Source organism: Tursiops truncatus, chromosome 2 (genome assembly GCF_011762595.2).
Source record: "Tursiops truncatus isolate mTurTru1 chromosome 2, mTurTru1.mat.Y, whole genome shotgun sequence".
Classification (NCBI taxonomy): Eukaryota; Metazoa; Chordata; class Mammalia; order Artiodactyla; family Delphinidae; genus Tursiops; species Tursiops truncatus.
The window spans coordinates 169,288,104-169,306,992 of record NC_047035.1 but is presented as its reverse complement, the minus strand read 5'-3'; the positions used below and the strand labels follow the sequence as shown (position 1 = coordinate 169,306,992).

General features: G+C 40.4%; 1 protein-coding gene across 1 annotated transcript; it reads left to right on the top strand.

Moving 5' to 3' along the window:
- The first annotated feature begins 37 nt into the window (after positions 1–37).
- On the top strand, positions 38–18,398 carry CDNF (cerebral dopamine neurotrophic factor). Its single transcript, XM_004316673.4, has 4 exons — positions 38–291; positions 10,426–10,553; positions 11,623–11,764; positions 15,790–18,398. The coding sequence occupies exons 1-4, from the start codon at positions 177–179 to the stop codon at positions 15,966–15,968; spliced, it is 564 nt and encodes a 187-aa protein (XP_004316721.2). The 5' UTR covers positions 38–176; the 3' UTR covers positions 15,969–18,398.
- Positions 18,399–18,889: the final 491 nt, after the last annotated feature.

Below are 18,889 nucleotides of genomic sequence, written 5' to 3'. Positions count from 1 at the left end.
TTTTTTTGAGAGCCAATGGAAACTCACGGTTGAGTTGCATCATGTGTCCCAGCAACTCCAGGCAGATTATTTTCCAACTCCGGGTCTGCGCTCCTGCGTCCTGGAGCAGCCCCGGGCGATAGCAGCGCGGCGGTTGATTTAACAGGCGGCGGCGAGGCGTTTGGAGTTGGCTCAGCATGTGGTGCGGGAGCCCAGCCGCAGTGGTGGCCTTTTGCGCCGGGCTTTGGGTCTCTAACCCGGGGCGGGCGCAGGGCCAGGAGGCCGGGGGGCGGCTGGGCGCCGACTGTGAAGGTGAGCGGTGTGAGACCTGCTTGCATGGCGGTGACACCGCGTCGCAGTGCAGCTGTTGTCGGCTTTGGCTTCTCTCGGGCCTGTCTATAAATAGCATTTCACTTAGGAAATACGGGCCCTGGCCGTGGCTTCCGATCGCCTTCGCCCAAGCCTAGGCAAAAGTTCGAGCCGGGCCCAGTGACACCTTCAGGCCGCGTTCTTGGTCTTGCTCGATTAAACTGCCTCAGAGCTGGTGGGTTTGGATTTGGATTCGATTTTGTGCAAACGCACGTAGAGGCAGACGACCCTGGCTCCAAAATGATTCTGCTGCCCTAACCGGCGAGACTTGCCTTTCCTTGCACAGAAGCCTTTCAAGTTCAAGTTAGTTTATAACTCCCCAAAGGAGAAAACATGACAAATTGTAATTGAGTTGAAATGGCTTAAATCAGAGCACATAACTAACATTTGTTAGGACTTTACAGGGAAAAGTTTCTTAACAAAGGCGTACCTTAACTCCTTAGAAAGAGGAGGAATACAAAAAAAGATTCCTTTTCTGTTCACAGAATCTCAGCTGTGGACTTGCACTCAGAACAGGTGGGTCTACGCCCCACCCAGCCTTCTGGCTCTGAGGCCACTGTACCCGGTTCTGGCAAAATCAACGTGATAATACCTACAGCAGAGGGCTGGTAACGAGGTCAAAGGAGATAATTAGCTGTGCTACCTCCTTCCTCCTGGACTACTGTAGCACTTACCTCTGTGTTTCATTCATTAAAATAATTAGCTTAGATGTATATCCGCTTCACCCTTCTCTGAGCTTTCGAATCTATTCTTACATAACAGGAAATGGTAGGTTCACAATATATGTTTAATGAATGGGTGAGTATAGACTGTAATATAACTGAATAAAGTCTTAACAATTGGAGTCCAGTTTTCTATCAGCCCTGCAATAATTAAACTTTTCTCCAGAAATTTAAAATACCTACATGATGCTATTGTCAAACTTTAGATATAGATATTTGTTCAGCCAAGTTATAATTTTCAGTTAAAGATCCCTTATAACTGGGTACTATACGTTTAAAGCAGAATTTGTGAGGCATAAACAGTTGACTGGCTTAATCATCAGTAATTTAATTGCTGGAGCTTCTACTTAAAAACATTTCAGAAGAGCCAGAGCCTCTGGATTAATTGTGAAGCTTCTAACATCTTTCTTGAATTTATTACAGCATATTGTGATTATTAACTTGCATGTCTCAGTAACCTGGGTGTATATTTCCTTATATTTTCCTTTTCCACTGTAGAATCACAACAAAGGAAATACTGGTTTTAGAACAAAAAGAAATAGAGTCTAGATCTGGCTCTGTTTCAGCTTATGAGTCTTTATCATTCGCCAATTAATTTTCCCTCAGTGTATAAGATTAAAATTCTATACATACTGTAGGGCAAATTTCCATTCTTATCTTGACTACTCTGTGGCATGGGACACCAATGACTTCTTTTATCAGTAAAAAACTGATAGTTGGGCTTCCCTGGTGGCACAGTGGTTGAGAGTCCGCCTGCTGATGCAGGGGACACCGGTTCGTGCCCCGGTCCAGGAAGATCCCACATGCTGCAGAGCGGCTGGGCCCGTGAGCCATGGCCACTGAGCCTGCACGTCTGGAGCCTGTGCTCCGCAACGGGAGAGGCCACAACAGTGAGAGGCCCGCATACCGCAAAAAAACAACAACAACAAAAAACCCCTGATAGTCCATGAACCACCTGGGACCTATTAATTTATTTTATTAAGTTCACAAAGTATTTTGAAAAAAAGCATCTAAATTAATTGGCTATATTTTAAACTTGGGAGATGTCATTTTAAAAAGTTCAGATTTCTGGCTTATCTTGAAAACCAGGTGACCAGTCAAGACTAGCCCATATGTCCATATAGTGGGAACTGATGGTGGCTGCTCTTTTTAGAAAGGACATGTGTTCTTTAGGTTTTTGTTTTTCCTAAACTTGGATTGCTTTACCCATTCATTTTACTTGCCTGGACCCTGTGAATATTCAAGTTTATGACTGCTTTAGGTCATGTGAAGCTTACTGAAAAAAAAAATGTAAACGTTTCTGAATTTATTTAAAAGGATTGTATTATGGGGCTATTAATTTTTTTTTACTTTGAAATAATTATACATTCACTTATGGGACTAATTTTAATAAACAAAACCCTATGACATAAATAAAAAGACTATGGTTATCTGGTTATAGCAATAAATGCATGCCAGGATCCTTAACTTACTAATTTGTTAGGTGATTTATAGTGAGATTAATCTCACAAGCTTCTTAGATAGCCTCATCCACCAGAGGGCAGACAGCAGAAGCAAGAACTACAATCCTACAGCCTGTGGAATGAAAACCACATTCACAGAAAGATAGACAAGATGAAAAGGCAGAGGGCTATGTACCAGATGAAGGAACAAGATAAAACCAGAAAAACAACTAAATGAAGTGGAGATAGGCAACCTTCCAGAAAAAGAATTCAGAGTAATGATAGTGAAGATGATCCAGGACCTCAGAAAACGAATGGAGGCAAAGATCGAGAAGATGCAAGAAATGTTTAACAAAGACCTAGAAGAATTAAAGAACAAACAAACAGAGATGAACAATACAGTAACTGAAATGAAAAATACACGAGAAGCAATCAATAGCAGAATAACTGAGGCAGAAGAACGGATAAGTGACCTGGAACAGAATAAAGAAAAAAGAATGAAAAGAAATGAAGACAGCCTAAGAGACCTCTGGGACAACATTAAACAACATTCACGTTATAGGAGTCCCAGAAGGAGAAGAGAGAGAGAAAGGACCTGAGAAAATATTTGAAGAGATTATAGTGAGATTAGTCTCTTCGTGTAAGCCCACAACAGCATCCTTCCCATGACAGGGTGATCATGTTATTTCCTCACTAAATATCTTTCAGTGATCTCCAATTTCCTCCAGGGAGGTGCTTCTCCTTTGTTCTCCCACACTATCTAGTACATGTCTCATAGTGGAGAAATCGTTTTGGTCTCCTCCATGTGTGCATTCCTTGACAGTCAAGACCGTTTCTCTCACCACATCATCTCCAGTGGCTACCGTGGTGTGGGGCATAAGGTAGGCACCCAATTCTGTTGAAGACATGTACGCACATATGCTGCAATAAAATATTATATAGCTTTTAGTGAGTCAAAAGTGTATCTTTCAAAGTACAAGTTAGAATTCCCAACACCCACCCTCTAGGTAATACATTGACAACAGAGCAACAGTTAAGGTGTAGAAATCATCTGAAGATATATTGTGGGAGTAGAGAAAGAGCTTTGAGGCATCAGGACACAGGGTTTCTTTTTCAGGAAGAGGAGAATTACAGGTCACCAGGAGGCTTTAACGATGGTTTATGCGAGGATCATGACAGTAGGTGTCTCCCTTGCATACTTGGTCTTTTGCTAATTAAACTTAGCAAAATACGTGTTGGCAAATGTCTCGTTTTCCTCATTCTATCAATAGCATTTCACACAGCTGATCAATCAGTCCCTCCTTTTTAACACTTTCTTTGCTTGTCTTCTGGGACACACTCACTCTTTGTTCTCATCCTCCCTTACTGGCTGCTCCTTTCGGTCTTTTTCTGGTTCTTTCCATCTTTCCGATTTCTAAACAATGGAGTTTCACAAGACTGAGACCCAGGATCTCTCCCTTTTGTGTGGTCTCATCCCACAAAGATCATTTTAATGTTGGTGACTTACAAATTTAGTATTTGTCCTAGAATTCACCCCTGAACTCCAGATTTATATCCCCAGCAGCTCTTTACTGTTTGCAGTGTCAGACATTATATTAGGGGTCTCCAGAGGAACAGACCAATAGGATACATACATACATCCAGATAGATTTATTATGAGGAATTGGCTCTCCTGATTATGGAGGCTGAGATGTCTAAAATTTGCAGTGTGGGCCAACAGGCTGGGGGCCCAGGAGAGCCAATGGTGCAGAAAGCAGTCTGCTGGAGCATTCCCTCATGCTTTTTTGTTCTATTCATGCCAATCCTTTGTGTTCTATTCAGGCCTTCAACTGATTGGATGAGGCTTATCCACTTTATGGAGGGCAATCTGTTTTAGCCAGAGTTCACTGATTTAAATGTTAATCTCATTCAAAAACACCCTCCAAGTGGACACATAAAATTAATCGTCACATTTGTCTAGAAGTATCGCAAAGTTCACATGTCAAGACTGAATTCCTGCTGGTCTCCACAAACTTGCTTCTCCTGCAGTCTTACCAGTTCAGCAAATGGCAACTCCCCTCTTGCAGTTTCTCAGGCCCAAATCCTTGGGGTCATTCTTGATTTCTGTCTCCGCCCGCTGCCGCCGCCCCCGCCCCCACCCCATGCCACATCCAATCCATTAGTAAATTCTTTTGGCTCTGCCTTCAAAATACATCCAGAATCCAACCATTCTCATCACCTCCAATGCTCCCACCCTGGTCCAAGGTATGCAGCTATTTTAAGAAACTCCAAATGGTTATGCCTGCTTTCATTCTGGCTACCCTGCAGTCTATTCTCCAAAGAACCTCCAGAGGCATAATTTAAAAGTAATGTCAGATCACTGCACCCTTTTGCTCAAAACCTTTAATGGCGTGCCTTCTCAGAGTAGGACCCAGAGCCCTTACCATGACCTCAAAGCCCTAGATGACCTGGCATGCTGCTGTTCATTTGACCTCATTTTCTACCATCCTCCCTCTTGGTGGGAGGGAGGCTCCCTTATGGTTCTTGGACCTGCCAAGGACATGCCTACGTTGTTCTTCCCTCTGCCTGGAGGGGTCTTCCCTAGCACTCCACTTAAGGTGTTCTCCCACTTCCTTAAGCTTTATGCTCAAACACGACTTTATCTGAGAGACCTTCCCTGACCACCCCATTTAGAATAATACTATTACCTTATACTATTACTCTATCCTCCTTACCAAATTTATGTTTCTTCACAGCCACAAGATACTTTTATTTATTCACCAGAATGTAATCCCTGAGAGTAAGAGCTTTGTTTTTCCAACAACCTGTAGAATACTGTCTGGCGCTTAACTGATTGCTCAATAAATATTTGTTAAAACCACGACACGGCTATATTATATTTAGCGTTCTGTTCCTATTAAATAGCATTAGGAATGAATATGACTTCATGTTCTAAAAACTGACATTTCTGGTCGTCTAGCTGAAAACAACTGAAAACACTGGATAAAATAAAAATGTGAAAATGTTAAGTGTGAGTTAGTAAGGCATACCCAGAGGCCAAAAACAATGTGAAAGTGGAAACCAAAAGAGGTAAAGGGACCCCTGAAGCTGGGATTTTTCTTGAGGGTATTTGCCACCCAGGCGATTTAAACTTAGATTTTCATGGATGTAAAATAAAGAGAATGAATAAAATAAAAAGAATAATGACATAGCCCAGAACCTTCCCAAGTTAGGTGTGTCATACTGGATCCTCCCCCAATTAGTTTGGAACCCCAGAGAGCTAGACTTTCCTTATAAAAGGTGACCTGGAAATAACCACAATTCTACCACCATTCTTTAGAGACTAAAAGAAATTGCAGTACTTGAACTTTTTACTGAATAAAAGGTAAAACAAAAATGTCTCTTGATCACTCATACTCACAAGCTACCACACATATGCATTGAAGCCCAAATGGACACAGCCAACCCGGGTGATCCAAAACGTCTCAAACTGAGAATTTAGTTTACAGGGATTTCAAGTAGGCATCAGCAAATGTTAATCTCACATAGGAATCCACCTTCAATCCAGTCCCACAAAATTCTAATAATTCCCACAAAGTTCTAAGAAAGAAAGCTCACATTCAGAAAAATCACAAACCCATGGGAAGAAGAGCACCGTAAGTAACAGCCAGTTGAGACAAGAGACAGAAGAAGCATACCTGGACAGGCTTCAGGTTTTACAATTATCAGGCACTGAATATAAAATATTTTTATTATATTTAAAGAAATAAAGGAAGGGATTGAAAATATGAATAAAGGGCAGGAGGCTATTAAAAATGTCCAGACAGGGCTTCCCTGGTGGTGCAGTGGTTGAGAGTCCACCTGCCGATGCAGGGGACGCGGGTTCGTGCCCCGGTCTGGGAAGATCCCACATGCCGCGGAGCGGCTGGGCCTGTGAGCTATGGCCGCTGAGCCTGCGCGTCCGGAGCCCGTGCTCCGCAATGGGAGAGGCCACAACAGTGAGAGGCCCGCGTACCAAAAAAAAAAAACCAAAACAAAAAATGTCCAAACATATTTGGAAAAGAACCAAATAAACATGTACAAATAGAAAGTAGTGAGATTAACCGCAGACTAGACACAGCTGAGAAAAGAATTAGTGAGTTAGAAGACTGAAGAAATTGTCAAGAAGGAATCACTGAGCAATTAAGAGAATAAAAATATGAAACAGAGATAAAGGTACAATGCAGATCAAGAGAAAAATTCCCACATATGTTAACTGGACTTCCAGAAGGAGAAGAGAGAGTGTACGGGTGGAGCAAAAGAGATGATAGCTCATTTTTCCAAACGGATGAAAGTCATCAATCCGCAGGTTTGGAAGTCCAGTATATTCCAAACAGTATAAATAAAAATACTTCCACATCTAACCATATCAGAAGGAAATTGCAAAACACAAAAGGAGAAAAGAGAAAATCTTAAACACAGAGAAAGAAGACTGATGAACTTAAAGGGAATGGCAATTAGACTGTCGGGTGATTCAACGTTGAAAGGCCCAAAGCCACAGCTAGTAAATATTAACTAGTAAAGCCAGGATTTGGACCCAGAGACTCTGGCTTCAGAGCCAAAGCACTGAATCCCTACCTATACTGCTTTCTGAGTGTGGAGTTGGGAACTAATTTATTTAAGGCAATATTAAAAATAAAATTAGAACAATGAAGTAATATACAAATTATTCAAGAGCTTCTGGTTATTCTTAAGTCTTAACTCATGACAACATGTATTTTATTCCTAGGTAGCAATTCTCCCCTAGTACCGGTACCAGCAAGACTAATCTGGTGTCTTTTTTTCCTTCCAAAATCAAGCGGGAGCAGATAATGTAGGACTGCCTTCAGTTCTAGAAGGTGTGGATGGAACTGCTGAAAATAATGTTCCTAGCCCGCTGATAATTTAATAATTCCACTAACTTGATTTTAAACTTTATTATTATCTTTTCTAAAACGTTGTAGCTCTTTTCCTGCAGGTGACATTATTATATTTTTCAAGTACTAAGTTAAGGAGTAAATACTCAAGTTAAAAGACAAAGATTGTAAGCCTACATAAAAACATCCAACCAAATGCTTTTTACAAGAGATGGGTCTGGGCAAAAGAGTTAAATCTTTCTCTTCCACGGGAAAAAACTATAATAAATATCTAAGACTAAAAATAAAATTAGGAATTAGCCACACAAATATGTTATTTAAAATTTGTAAATTCCAAAGGAATCAGCTATAAGAGTTGAAAACGAAAGCTTTGAGTTTGGGGAAATGGGGAAGGGGAGACAAGGGACACTATTTTTCAAACTGAACATTTTATAACTCGCTGGCTTTAAACTTGGTGTGGGGTGGGGGAGGGACAGAGAGGGAGAGAGAAGAGACCTGGAAACTACAAGTATAAAAATTATTTTAGAGTGTTTTTCTTAAACAGGAGTGGAGAAATGGGATGTGATGTTGAGAGAGGTTGTGTTGCTTTTAAGATATAAGAATTAACAGCATGTTAATGGAAACAAGACAGGAGAGAGAGGGCAGAGGTGCAGAAGCAGGGAGTTGATAGGATCTACTTTAGCAGGTGGAAGGGTTGTCACAGTTCATTCATAGAATTAAGGTAGACTGTGCTGATACACGTGTTGTAGATGTGGTGGCAGAGCAAGCGAGAGTTCTTTCCTGTTGCTTTTTTTTTCCCTCAGAGAGATAGGAAGCACCACCATCGCTGAGGATGGGGTGGAGGTGTGACACAAGGTTTGAGAGAGCTGCGCAATTGTCCTCTTGGGAGTGGGAGAGAGTGAGAATGAGGTCAATGTAGTAGGATTGTTGGGAGCACTGATGGCTCACTGAAATGAGCGGTCATGAATTTACAGTGAGACCAGTGAGTACGGCTGTGCTATTTCCTCCAGCCATGTTCAGTGAGTATAGGTGCAAAGTTTTAACCAGGGTTAGGATTTTGCTGGGTGAGTCCAACAAGGGAGAGAGATGCAAGGGAGTTCAGTTTGTGTGCAAAGGAGTTATTATAATGTTGAACCACGGAATCTAAGCTGGGTGGGGAAGCAGGGTGAAGTGGTGGCAGAATCAATGAATAGTATGACCTGGCGGGGTCAGGGAATTGTTTACCTTGGGGTGTTAGAGGATGTGAGCTGGAAAGATGGGAGATGATGATCAGACAATGGGATGTTTCCACTGAGATGACAGAGGTTATAGTCATTGGTAATGACTGGACCTAAGGGTATGACCATGGTGATTTTTCATGTATTTTGGATATTAATCCTTCGTCAGTTTATAAGTTGTAAATATCTTCCTCCAGTTTGTGGCTTGTCTTATCATTTGCTTATGATTTCTTTTGCATTAAAAAACTGGTTAATTTTGATGTAATCAAATGTATGATCCGTGTTTTGGTCTCTTCTTTAAGAAATCCTTCTCTATCCTGATGCCATAAAGATGTTTTCCAAAGGTTTCTTCTAAAACTTTTGTAGTGTTGCTCTTCCCATATGTCTTTATTCACCTGGGATTCACGTCTGTGTGTAGTTTTGGATAGGTGTCTAAGTTTAACTTTTTCCATGGCAGGTGGTCCTAGTACCATTTATTGACTAGCCCATTTTTCCCCCACTGATTTTCAGCATCACTTCTGTACTCTACCAAGCTCCTCTAGATTTGTGGATTTGTTTCTAGACTCACTAGTTTGTTCCACTGGTCTATTTCTGTGCCAGTCCCACAGTGTTTCAAATGCTATAGCTTTAGAATTAGGTCTTGATATCTGATAAGGTCAACTCCCCAACCTCCTTCTTCTTCAAGTACTTCTTGACTTTCATTTGCTCTTGTTTTTTCATCTGTATTTTTGCATCAGTTTATCAAATCTATAAAAAAGCCTATTGAGATTTTCATTAGAAGAGCATTGAGTTTATTGATCTACTTAAAAATAATTATCATCCATAATATTGAATCTTCCCATCCATGAACATGGCTATTCTTCCCATTTCTTAGGTCTACTTTTAGGTCTTTTGATAAAGTTTTGTAATTTCTTTCCTTCAGAGTCTTGCTATACTATTAAATTTATTCCAGGTTACCCTAGAATTCGCCAGTCTTCCTCATGCTATTTCCCTAAAATTCTTTCTAATGTGAGGGCTGCTGTTTTCCGGCATATGCTCTGGCCTCCATGTCCTCCTCTGATTGCTTGGACACTTCCCCTTTGGGACAACAATGTGGGAAAGCAGCCTCCTTCTAATTCATAGTACCCTAGTGGATAAGCATGTGGGCCCAGAGGGAGACCATCTGGGGTCAATCTCCCTCTACCACTTACTGGGCAAGCTCACTGGCCTCTCTCTGACTCAGCTTCTTCATGTGTAAAACGAGGATAGTAACGTATCTACATCCGAGTTTTGTTCGGAGACTTGAATAAGTTGATCCACGTAAAGTACTCAGAACAGTGCTAACCAATGGTAACTGTGGTTGTTCTTATTGCCTGTGCCTCTTCTGAGGGTCATCTCTTCACTGACTCTGGACCGTGGGATTGAATATGATTGTTCCGACTGGGGTTCAAACTGGAACATACAGGCAGATGCAGACTACCAAGGGGCCTCATTCCAGACACATGTTCTGTTTTTTCTCTGTGCTTTAAACAAAGCTGTCCCAAGCATCATATCCCAGAGGAGGCAATATTTTCTTTTAGGGTGAGTGACATTTTGTGGGAAAGTTCTCCTATTAAGTGGAACTTGGTTCCACAGATTGACGGATTGATTCAATAAGCTCATGTTATTCAAGGCCCAACACTAAGCTAAAAGCTACAGGCCTGAAACCATGCTTAAGATATGAATTTAATTTGTCACAATGCGTTGAATCATACTTACTTTTTTATTTGGTGGGAGAAACATATACATAGGTGTGGTAGTGGTGATATTGTACACAAATACATAATTTATTTGTTCCTTCTAGTGTGTCAAGAATTCTTGAACCGATTCTACAACTCCTTGATAGCCAGAGGAGTCAACTTTTCTCTGGACACCATAGAAAAAGAATTGACCAGCTTTTGCTTGGATGTCAAAGGAAAAGAAAACCGCCTGGTATGGTAAATCTTCACCTTTCATTTTCTCCCTGTGCTCGGAGAAAACTGCTAATCGTTTCATTTCTCATCTTGAATTTAATGTTCTCCTTCTTCGATGCTTGCCTCAAGCCTGCTCACTGCAGAAAGCAAGCAGAAATTGATCTTTCAGGGAAATGGAGTCAATGTATTTTCATCTAGAATATGTCTCATTTCATTTGGCTTTTTGAAAAAACCATAGGCAACCAATCCCACGATTTCTTAAAGGAAATTATACAACTGAATTCCTAATGAGAATTTACTGTCCTGAGTTAAGAGTGGGTAGACTTTCCACTTCTTATCAAGACAATTAGTGAAACCTATCAAAATATTTTTACATCATTATTTATGCATAATTAATGAAGTACTTTTATTATCTTGTAATGGTGTTTCCTGGGTATACACAAATAACCTGTTTCAATATACTGTTTTTACAGCACTAAAGACAAGCTTGGGCCAATTCATTTTGCCTAAAATCGTCATGTTGAATCTGTCAGTTAAATTTTCCTCGTTGACTGCTCACCACTGACACACTATAAAAGTCTCAGCATTTGTCTGCACCATTAAGCTTTATATTTTTAAACGTCAAACGCTTGTCAGGGAGCTTGAAAGGCAGTAGAACAAGATGGAACAGGGCATGGACTCCAGAGCCAAAAGGCTAGATTTTTAAATTAATTCGGTCTTTTCTTCTCGCTAGTTGGGTGACCTCCAGTTGGCTTGGGTGTAAAATACTAGTACCTACGTCACAGGATTGTTATGAGAATTAAATACATCAATACCTTTAAAGCCCTGAGAGCAGTGTCTCGGCGCAGATAAAACATTTAGCAAGTGTTAGCTCTTATCAGTAGTCTTTAAGCATCATGTGAATTGCAGGGCGCTTCTAATTAGGCTGATCCTGGGAATGGAGCCATTGGTTTTCTGGTGTCTTAGCAGGGGTTAAATTTAAAAGCTGGGCCACAAAAACTAGGTTAACCTCTTTCTCACTTCTTGAAACTATACTACTTGCTTTTTCTCAGTGTCTGGGCCCCTAAAGTCTCTTCATTCCCCTTCAGTGCTACTATCTAGGAGCAACAAAAGATGCGGCCACAAAGATCCTAAGTGAGGTCACTCGCCCAATGAGCGTGCACATGCCTGCAGTGAAGATTTGCGAGAAGCTGAAGAAGATGGACAGTCAGATCTGTGAGCTGAAATATGGTATAACGGAGTCAAATTTTTTTCCCCAAATGTCCAGCATATTGCCAATTCTGTAAACATAGGGCCAGTTTCTAAAAAGTCAGCGTTAGAAAGAAAGAAGCTCTACACTTGCTAATAGGGTGCTGGACTGCTGTGTGGTGCCTAGTGCCATCTGAACTTCTTGGGGGAAGAGAAATGAAATCTGGTACAGTCAGCATTAGGTAAAACTGCCCACCCAAATGGCAAAGTTTAACCTCTAAAATCACCAAGGCGTTGTCAACTACATATGGCAAGGAAGAGTTCAGAATTTCAAGGGAGCAGCTACTCGTGGTGAATTAGCTCTTGGTAACCTATTAGGACAAAAGCTGCATCTATTCAAAGGGGATGTAAGGACTCTGAAGTTTTAAATGGGACTCTAATGTTCTTCCTAGAGCTATCATTCTGCCAGCTTCAACTTTTAGGAAATAGGTTATTCACATCAAAGCAGGTTTTACCTGACGAAATAGCCTTATCAAGGGTGCCTAAAATAAACAGCCAGAAAAGGAAGATGTCCTATTTAAAACATTATCCTTGGCCTTATAAATTTTACATACATAGATCTACTCTTATACAGAGGGTTTGTATCTGGGCCAGTCTTTCGGGTAGATTGATTAGGTATCATAAAAGGCTGGAGGGGGACTTCCCTGGTGGCCCAGTGGTTAAGACTCTGTGCTCCCAATGCAGGGGGCCAGGGTTCAATCCCTGGTCAGGGAACTGGATCCCGCATGCCACAACTAAAGATCCCGCATGCTACAAGGAAGATCCTGAGTGCGCAACTAAGACCCGGTGCAGCCAAAGAAATAAATAAAATAAAAGGCTGGGGGATTCCCCACTTAGCCTATCCTAACGCCTGTAATTCCACCAGTAGAAATCCATTTCCTTTGCTTACGTCATTGTTTGATGTTACATACCTGGCATAGTCTTGTAAACTACCTAAGTAATTAGCACCCAACTCTGAATTACTTTAGTCTTATTTTCCAGCATAGCTGTGTAATATAAGCCTATGCACCATAGCTACACAGATGTCTTTAAATAGGTTTAAGGTCAGAAGATAGCAAAGACAAACTGTTTCTCAAATGGCCAAGGGCAGGCCCTAACTTCCAGGGTGGTTGATGAGGCAGATTTATTTTTTTATTGGCTTTCAAGTAATGAAGTAGAGGCAGGAAGCACTGAGTCCATATAAACGACAGCCCCCAAAGGGACAAAACTGTCCTGATTCTTCCATTCAACAAATTTCTTTTGAATAGCTTTTACTATGAGCAAGGGATCTTACTGGGATCCTTGAATAATAGAAAAATTAATCAGATATTATTGAGAAGAGGAGAGTACTTATTAATGTTTTGGCAATGCTGGCCACTAGAGGCCCTTGGGGAGCCATGGACTAGATTTACTGTTGGTATTGACCTTTTCCCTGTAGTTTTAGGGAGTCATAGAGGATTTCCCCCTTTTAAAGTTAATGCCAAATGCCAAATCCTCTAGAATAACCTGAAGAAACTACCAACACTTGCAAGAAAGTATTTTCTTCCTTCAACCATTTATCTTGAATAGACCACTAGTTCTAAATTCTTCCCAGCTTATATTTGGCAGGAAAGTTGAGACTGAACAGGGGCCTTTGAGCTGTGTAGTATTAATAATTTGGGCTATAAAAGTTTCTACTCCTAAAGGTATTTTGTCATGTCAGGCAGGAAATTAACAGACAAGGTAAGTGTAGACTTGGATTATGTTTTCAATTAGGAAGGTGTTATTTGGTTTTTGACCTGAAAGAATGTTTTCGCTTGCTCTGTTTTTTATTTTTATAAATTTATTTTATTTATTTATTTTTGGCCGTGTTGGGTCTTCCTTGTTGCACGTGGGCTTTCTCTAGTTGCGGCGAGTAGGGGCTACTCTTCGTTGCAGTGCACGGGCTTCTCATTGCGGTGGCTTCTCTTGTTGTGGAGCACGGGCTCTACGTGCGTGGGCTTCAGTAGTTGTGGCACAAGGCTCAGTAGCTGTGGCTCGCGGGTTCCAGAGCACAGGCTAAGTAGTTGTGGTGCATGGGCTTAGTTGCTCTGCGGGATCTTCCTGGACCAGGGCTCAAACCTGTGTCCCCTGCATTGGCAGGTGGATTCTTAACCACTGCGCCACCAGGGAAGCCCTTTGCTCTGATTTTTAAAAGAATGGGAATCACTATTAAAAAATGTAAGGATTCTCTGGAGCAGAGTGTAGCTGACCCTCCAAATAAAAAAGCCTTTAAAATCCAACTTTTATTTATTTATTTCCAGCTTTACTGAGATGTAATTGACATATAACAGTGTGTGAGTTTAAGGTGTACAATGCATTGATTTGATATACCTCTATCTTGCAATATGATTACCATGTTAGCTAACAGCTCCATCATATCACATAATTACCGTTTCCTTTTTTGTGATGAGAACATTTAAGATCTACTCCTCAGCAACTTTCAAATATGTAATACAGTATTCTTAACTATAATCACCATTTTGCTGTTCTTTTTCAGGATTGCTTGGGCAATTCAGGGTCCTTTGTCATTCCATACAGATTTTAGGATTTTGTTTTTCTATCTCTGTAAGAAGTACCACTGGCATTCCGGTAGGGATTGCACTGGTTCTGTACATTGCTTTGGATGGTACGGACATTTTAACAATACGAATTCTTCCAAACCACAAACACAGGATCTCTTTCCATTTGTTTGTGTCTTCTTCAATTTCTTTCATCAAAGTCTTGTAGTGTTCTGTGTATAGATCTTTTACCTCCTGATTACATTTATTCCTAAGTCTAAAATCCAACTTTTAACTTAGGGTACACTGACTGGAAGTTCTGATAAATCACTTGACAACTATGTTAGGTTATTAAAAGGCTTTTAAATGCCATGTTCTACTATGTAGGGGAAAAAAGGAGTGCTTCAAGAGGTCAAGTTGAAAAAGTCCTAGGCTGCCACTAATTGTAAAATAAGTCAACTTAAACGCTGTATCTATGTTCAGGCACACCCCTGGTGGTGAGGAAGGGGGAAGGAGACTTTCCTTCGAAAGAGAAAAATTGCCCCTTTCTCACGGGGAAATCAGAATCACAAGTATATTATAGATGAGCTTAATTATTTTTCTATTTTTGGGCTTGGCAATAGAGAAGTAGCTGAGTTCTTGACAGCCTTTGCAGATAATCTGTAAACAGGGAAACAATAGTCTCGCTAGAGGAGTTAGATGTTGGTGATAGGTATTATTGGCAAGAATGTTAGGAGCCAGATTGGCTGGTACCGAGGCACCAGCCTTAGAGAGGTGGCTGTACCCCCAAAGGTCTGTCAATAAACCCTGTGATGATTTTGGGAATCCCAGTGGAGGGGTGGAGGGGTCAGGTGAGTTTAAGCAGAGATCCAAAACAATTAAGGATCAGTGTTAATGCTCCTAATTTTCTTCATGGGTTTGGGTTTCTTTAATTTGTATTTAAAAACTAGTTTACATTCTTTAGATTGTATTTAAATTCTTTAAATTTGTATTTAAAAACTAATTTGTATTAGTGCTTTGTAATATGTGTGCTCATCTGTTTTACCACAGACATAGCTCATATAAAAGTGAATCGTAACTTTCTAGCTAGTTACAATCTGTGGCTTTCAGTTGGCCGCACACGCAGGGCCATCCCAAGGTACCGCCTTTTATTGATTCCGTTCTTCTCACCTTAGGAGCAGCAATTAGGATGCGGTGCTATTTGTTTTATGAACATTGATCTTGAGAAGCCATGGAGTGGTAGCAAAGACTGCAAAGCTACACAGGCCCTGTTTTGAAGCGAGTGTAATTCCATGGAAAGAAAGTCCAACAGATCATGAGTTATCCCAATAGCTTTGCATATGATACATTTTTCTTAGGTATGTCTTGTTTTCCATAGACACGGGAACTGTTCCCCACTTTGAATCACAGGGTAGTCAGCACCAAGATAAGTAACACTATTTGCTTTTCTAAGTGTTTCATAGTTGGTTTTGTTTTTTAAAAATTGTGCTTTTCCTTTTTGTCATGAAGAAAAAAAATTGGATTTGGCATCAGTGGACCTGTCCAAGATGAGAGTAGCAGAGCTGAAACAGATACTGTACAGCTGGGGAGAAGAGTGCAGGGCCTGTGCGGAAAAAACCGACTATGTGAATCTCATCAAAGAACTGGCACCCAAGTACACAGCGACGTACCCCAAAACAGAACTCTGACCCCCGGAAGCTGGTGCACCACTGATTGTGATTAGAGACAAAATGCCTCTCTAGGATACGGACACGTTTGTTGAGAGGAACCAGGAATTGCAGTGTGTGTGGTCTCAGACTTCTTGTTTTGATATTACACCTCAGAATTGGTTACCTGGGTTTATGAGTAGAACTGCTAGTATTAGTGGTTTCTTAAATCTGCAGTGTACCAAAACCTACAAGTGCCTTTCTCATGATTTTCTTGTATGTGAGTTACCATTGCCTATCTCCTAAAACGGGGAAAAGTGAACCACTGAAAAATCGGTGTAGGAAATTGATTCTAAGCAAGAAGAGAGTGCTCAGAGGTTCCTATCTATGCACTAATTTTTTTTTTTTTTTTTTTTTTTTTTTGGGTACGCGGGCCTCTCACTGTTGTGGCCTTTCCCATTGCGGAGCACAGGCTCCGGAAGTGCAGGCTCAGCGGCCATGGCTCACGGGCCCAGCCGCTCCGTGGCATGTGGGATCTTCCCGGATCGGGGCACGAACCCGTGTCCCCTGCATCGGCAGGCGGACTCTCAACCACTGCGCCACCAGGGAAGCCCCTGTGCACTAATTTTTAATTAAATATGTTGGATTAGAGAAAGACAAATATCATATGCTATCACTTATATGTGGAACCTAAAAAAAGGGTACAAATGAACTTATCCACAAAACAGAAATAGAGTCAAAGACATAGAAAACAAACTTATGGTTACCAGGGGGTAAGTGGGGGGAGGGATAAATTGGGAGATTGGGATTGACATAAACACACTACTATATATAAAATAGATAACTAATAAGGACCTACTGTATAGCACAGGGAACTCTACGCAGCCATAAAAAGGAACGAAATTACATCACAGTACTCTGTAATGACCTATATGGGAAAAGAATCTAAAAAAAGAATGGATATATGTATATGTATAACAGATTCACTTTGCTGTACACCTGAAAGTAACACAACATTGTAAATCAACTGTACTCCAATAAAAGAAAATGTTGGATCATGACAAAAGAAATGATGTTTAGCTTATCTAACTCCCAACTTCAACCCAAATGATAACCTGGCATAATCAAAAGTCTTTTAAAAAGTAAACTTTGTGTTTTTAACTGTAAATCACTCTACCTTCTAGCTCTCTTTGGTATCAGAAATAGGAGGGCAGGAAGCACTACTTGAAATTAGTGTTTCCCAGGTGAAGAAAACCTTTTTAAAACCTATTTAAACCTACTTAGAATAGATCAAGAATCCACATGAGTACAGCCAACATTTTAGGGAATTGTATCCACACTCACACTGTTAACTGAACCAAGCTCAAAGTCATTTGCCCGTCTTCCTATCACACACTAGACAAGCTTTTGATAGAGGATTAAAGAATATTAAGAGCACCTGTGGACAACATGGAGCTTTATGGTTCTTAATGCTATTTTATCAGCTTTAAATTGTAAAATCATTTTTGGTTCCATTTTCTGGCCACACAAGAATAAAAACCCCACTGTAGACATGACTGCCTCTCTGTGGCAGGTGGAGGTGGGGAATGACTGCAGGGCGGCTGGAGGGGACGTTCTGGGGTGATGGGAATGTCCTGAATCTTGATTGGGGTGATGGTTACATGGGTGAATATGACTGTCCAGTTCATCCAGCAGTACAATTAAGATATGGGCATTTTATTGTATGTAAATTATACCTAAAATACTGCTGTAGAAAAATTATTTGAAAATTAAGTAAAATCAATTGATTCAAAACATCTTGTTTCTTTAAGAATTGCATTTTCTTAGAGTCGCCATATGATCCAGCAATCCCACTCCTGGGTATATCTCCCTCCTGGGCATATACCCAGACACAACTATAATTTGAAAAGATACATGCATCCCTATGTTCATAGCAGCACTATTTACAATAGCCAAGACGTGGAAACAACCTAAATGTCCATTGACAGATGAATGAACAAAGAAGATGTGGTGTGTATATATATATATATACACACACACACACACACACTGGAATACTATTCAGCCATTAAAAAGGACATTTTTGTCATTAGCAACCACATGGATGGACCTAGAGGGTGTTATGCTCAGTGAAATAAGTCAGACAGAGAAAGACAAATACTGTATGCTGTCACTTATATGTGGAATCTAAGAAATAAAACAAACTAGGGAATATAACAAAAAAGAAACAGACTCACAGATACAGAGAACAAACTAGTGGTTATCATTATCAGCCATAAAAAGAATGAAATAATGCTATTTGCAGCAACATGGATGGACCTAGAAATGATCATACTAAGGAAAATAAGTCAAAAAGAGAAAGACAAATACCAGATGATATCACTTATATGTGGAATCTAAAATATGGCACAAATGAACATATCTATGAAACAGAAACAGACTCACAGACATAGAGAACAGACGTGTGGTCGCTAAGGGGAAGTGGGGTGGGGAAGGGATGGAGTGGCAGTTTGGGATTAGCAGATGCCAACGAATATATAAAAGATGGATAAACAACAAGGTCCTACTGTATAGCACAGGGAACTATATTCAATATCCTGTGATAAACCATAAGGGAAAAGAATATTTTTAAAAAAAGAATGTATATATATGTATAATTGAATCACTGCTGTACAGGAGTAATTAACACAACATTGTAAATCAACGATATTTCAATAAAATAAAAGAAAGTTCATTTACTTACTAGGAGTTCTTTTGGGGAGTGGAGGAGAAAATTTCCAGACTGAAAGTATACAATGAAAGTATAATTTTCACTTTTAAATGCCGCATAGGTAAAAGCATTTCCAGCTGGGCAGCTGGGATACAACTGAACTTGTCAGAGAATTAGTGGTTAGTAACTTAAAAATGAGAATAAAAAAGCTTTGGTGTAATAAACAGCCCAAAGGGTTACTGTTTCTGGATGT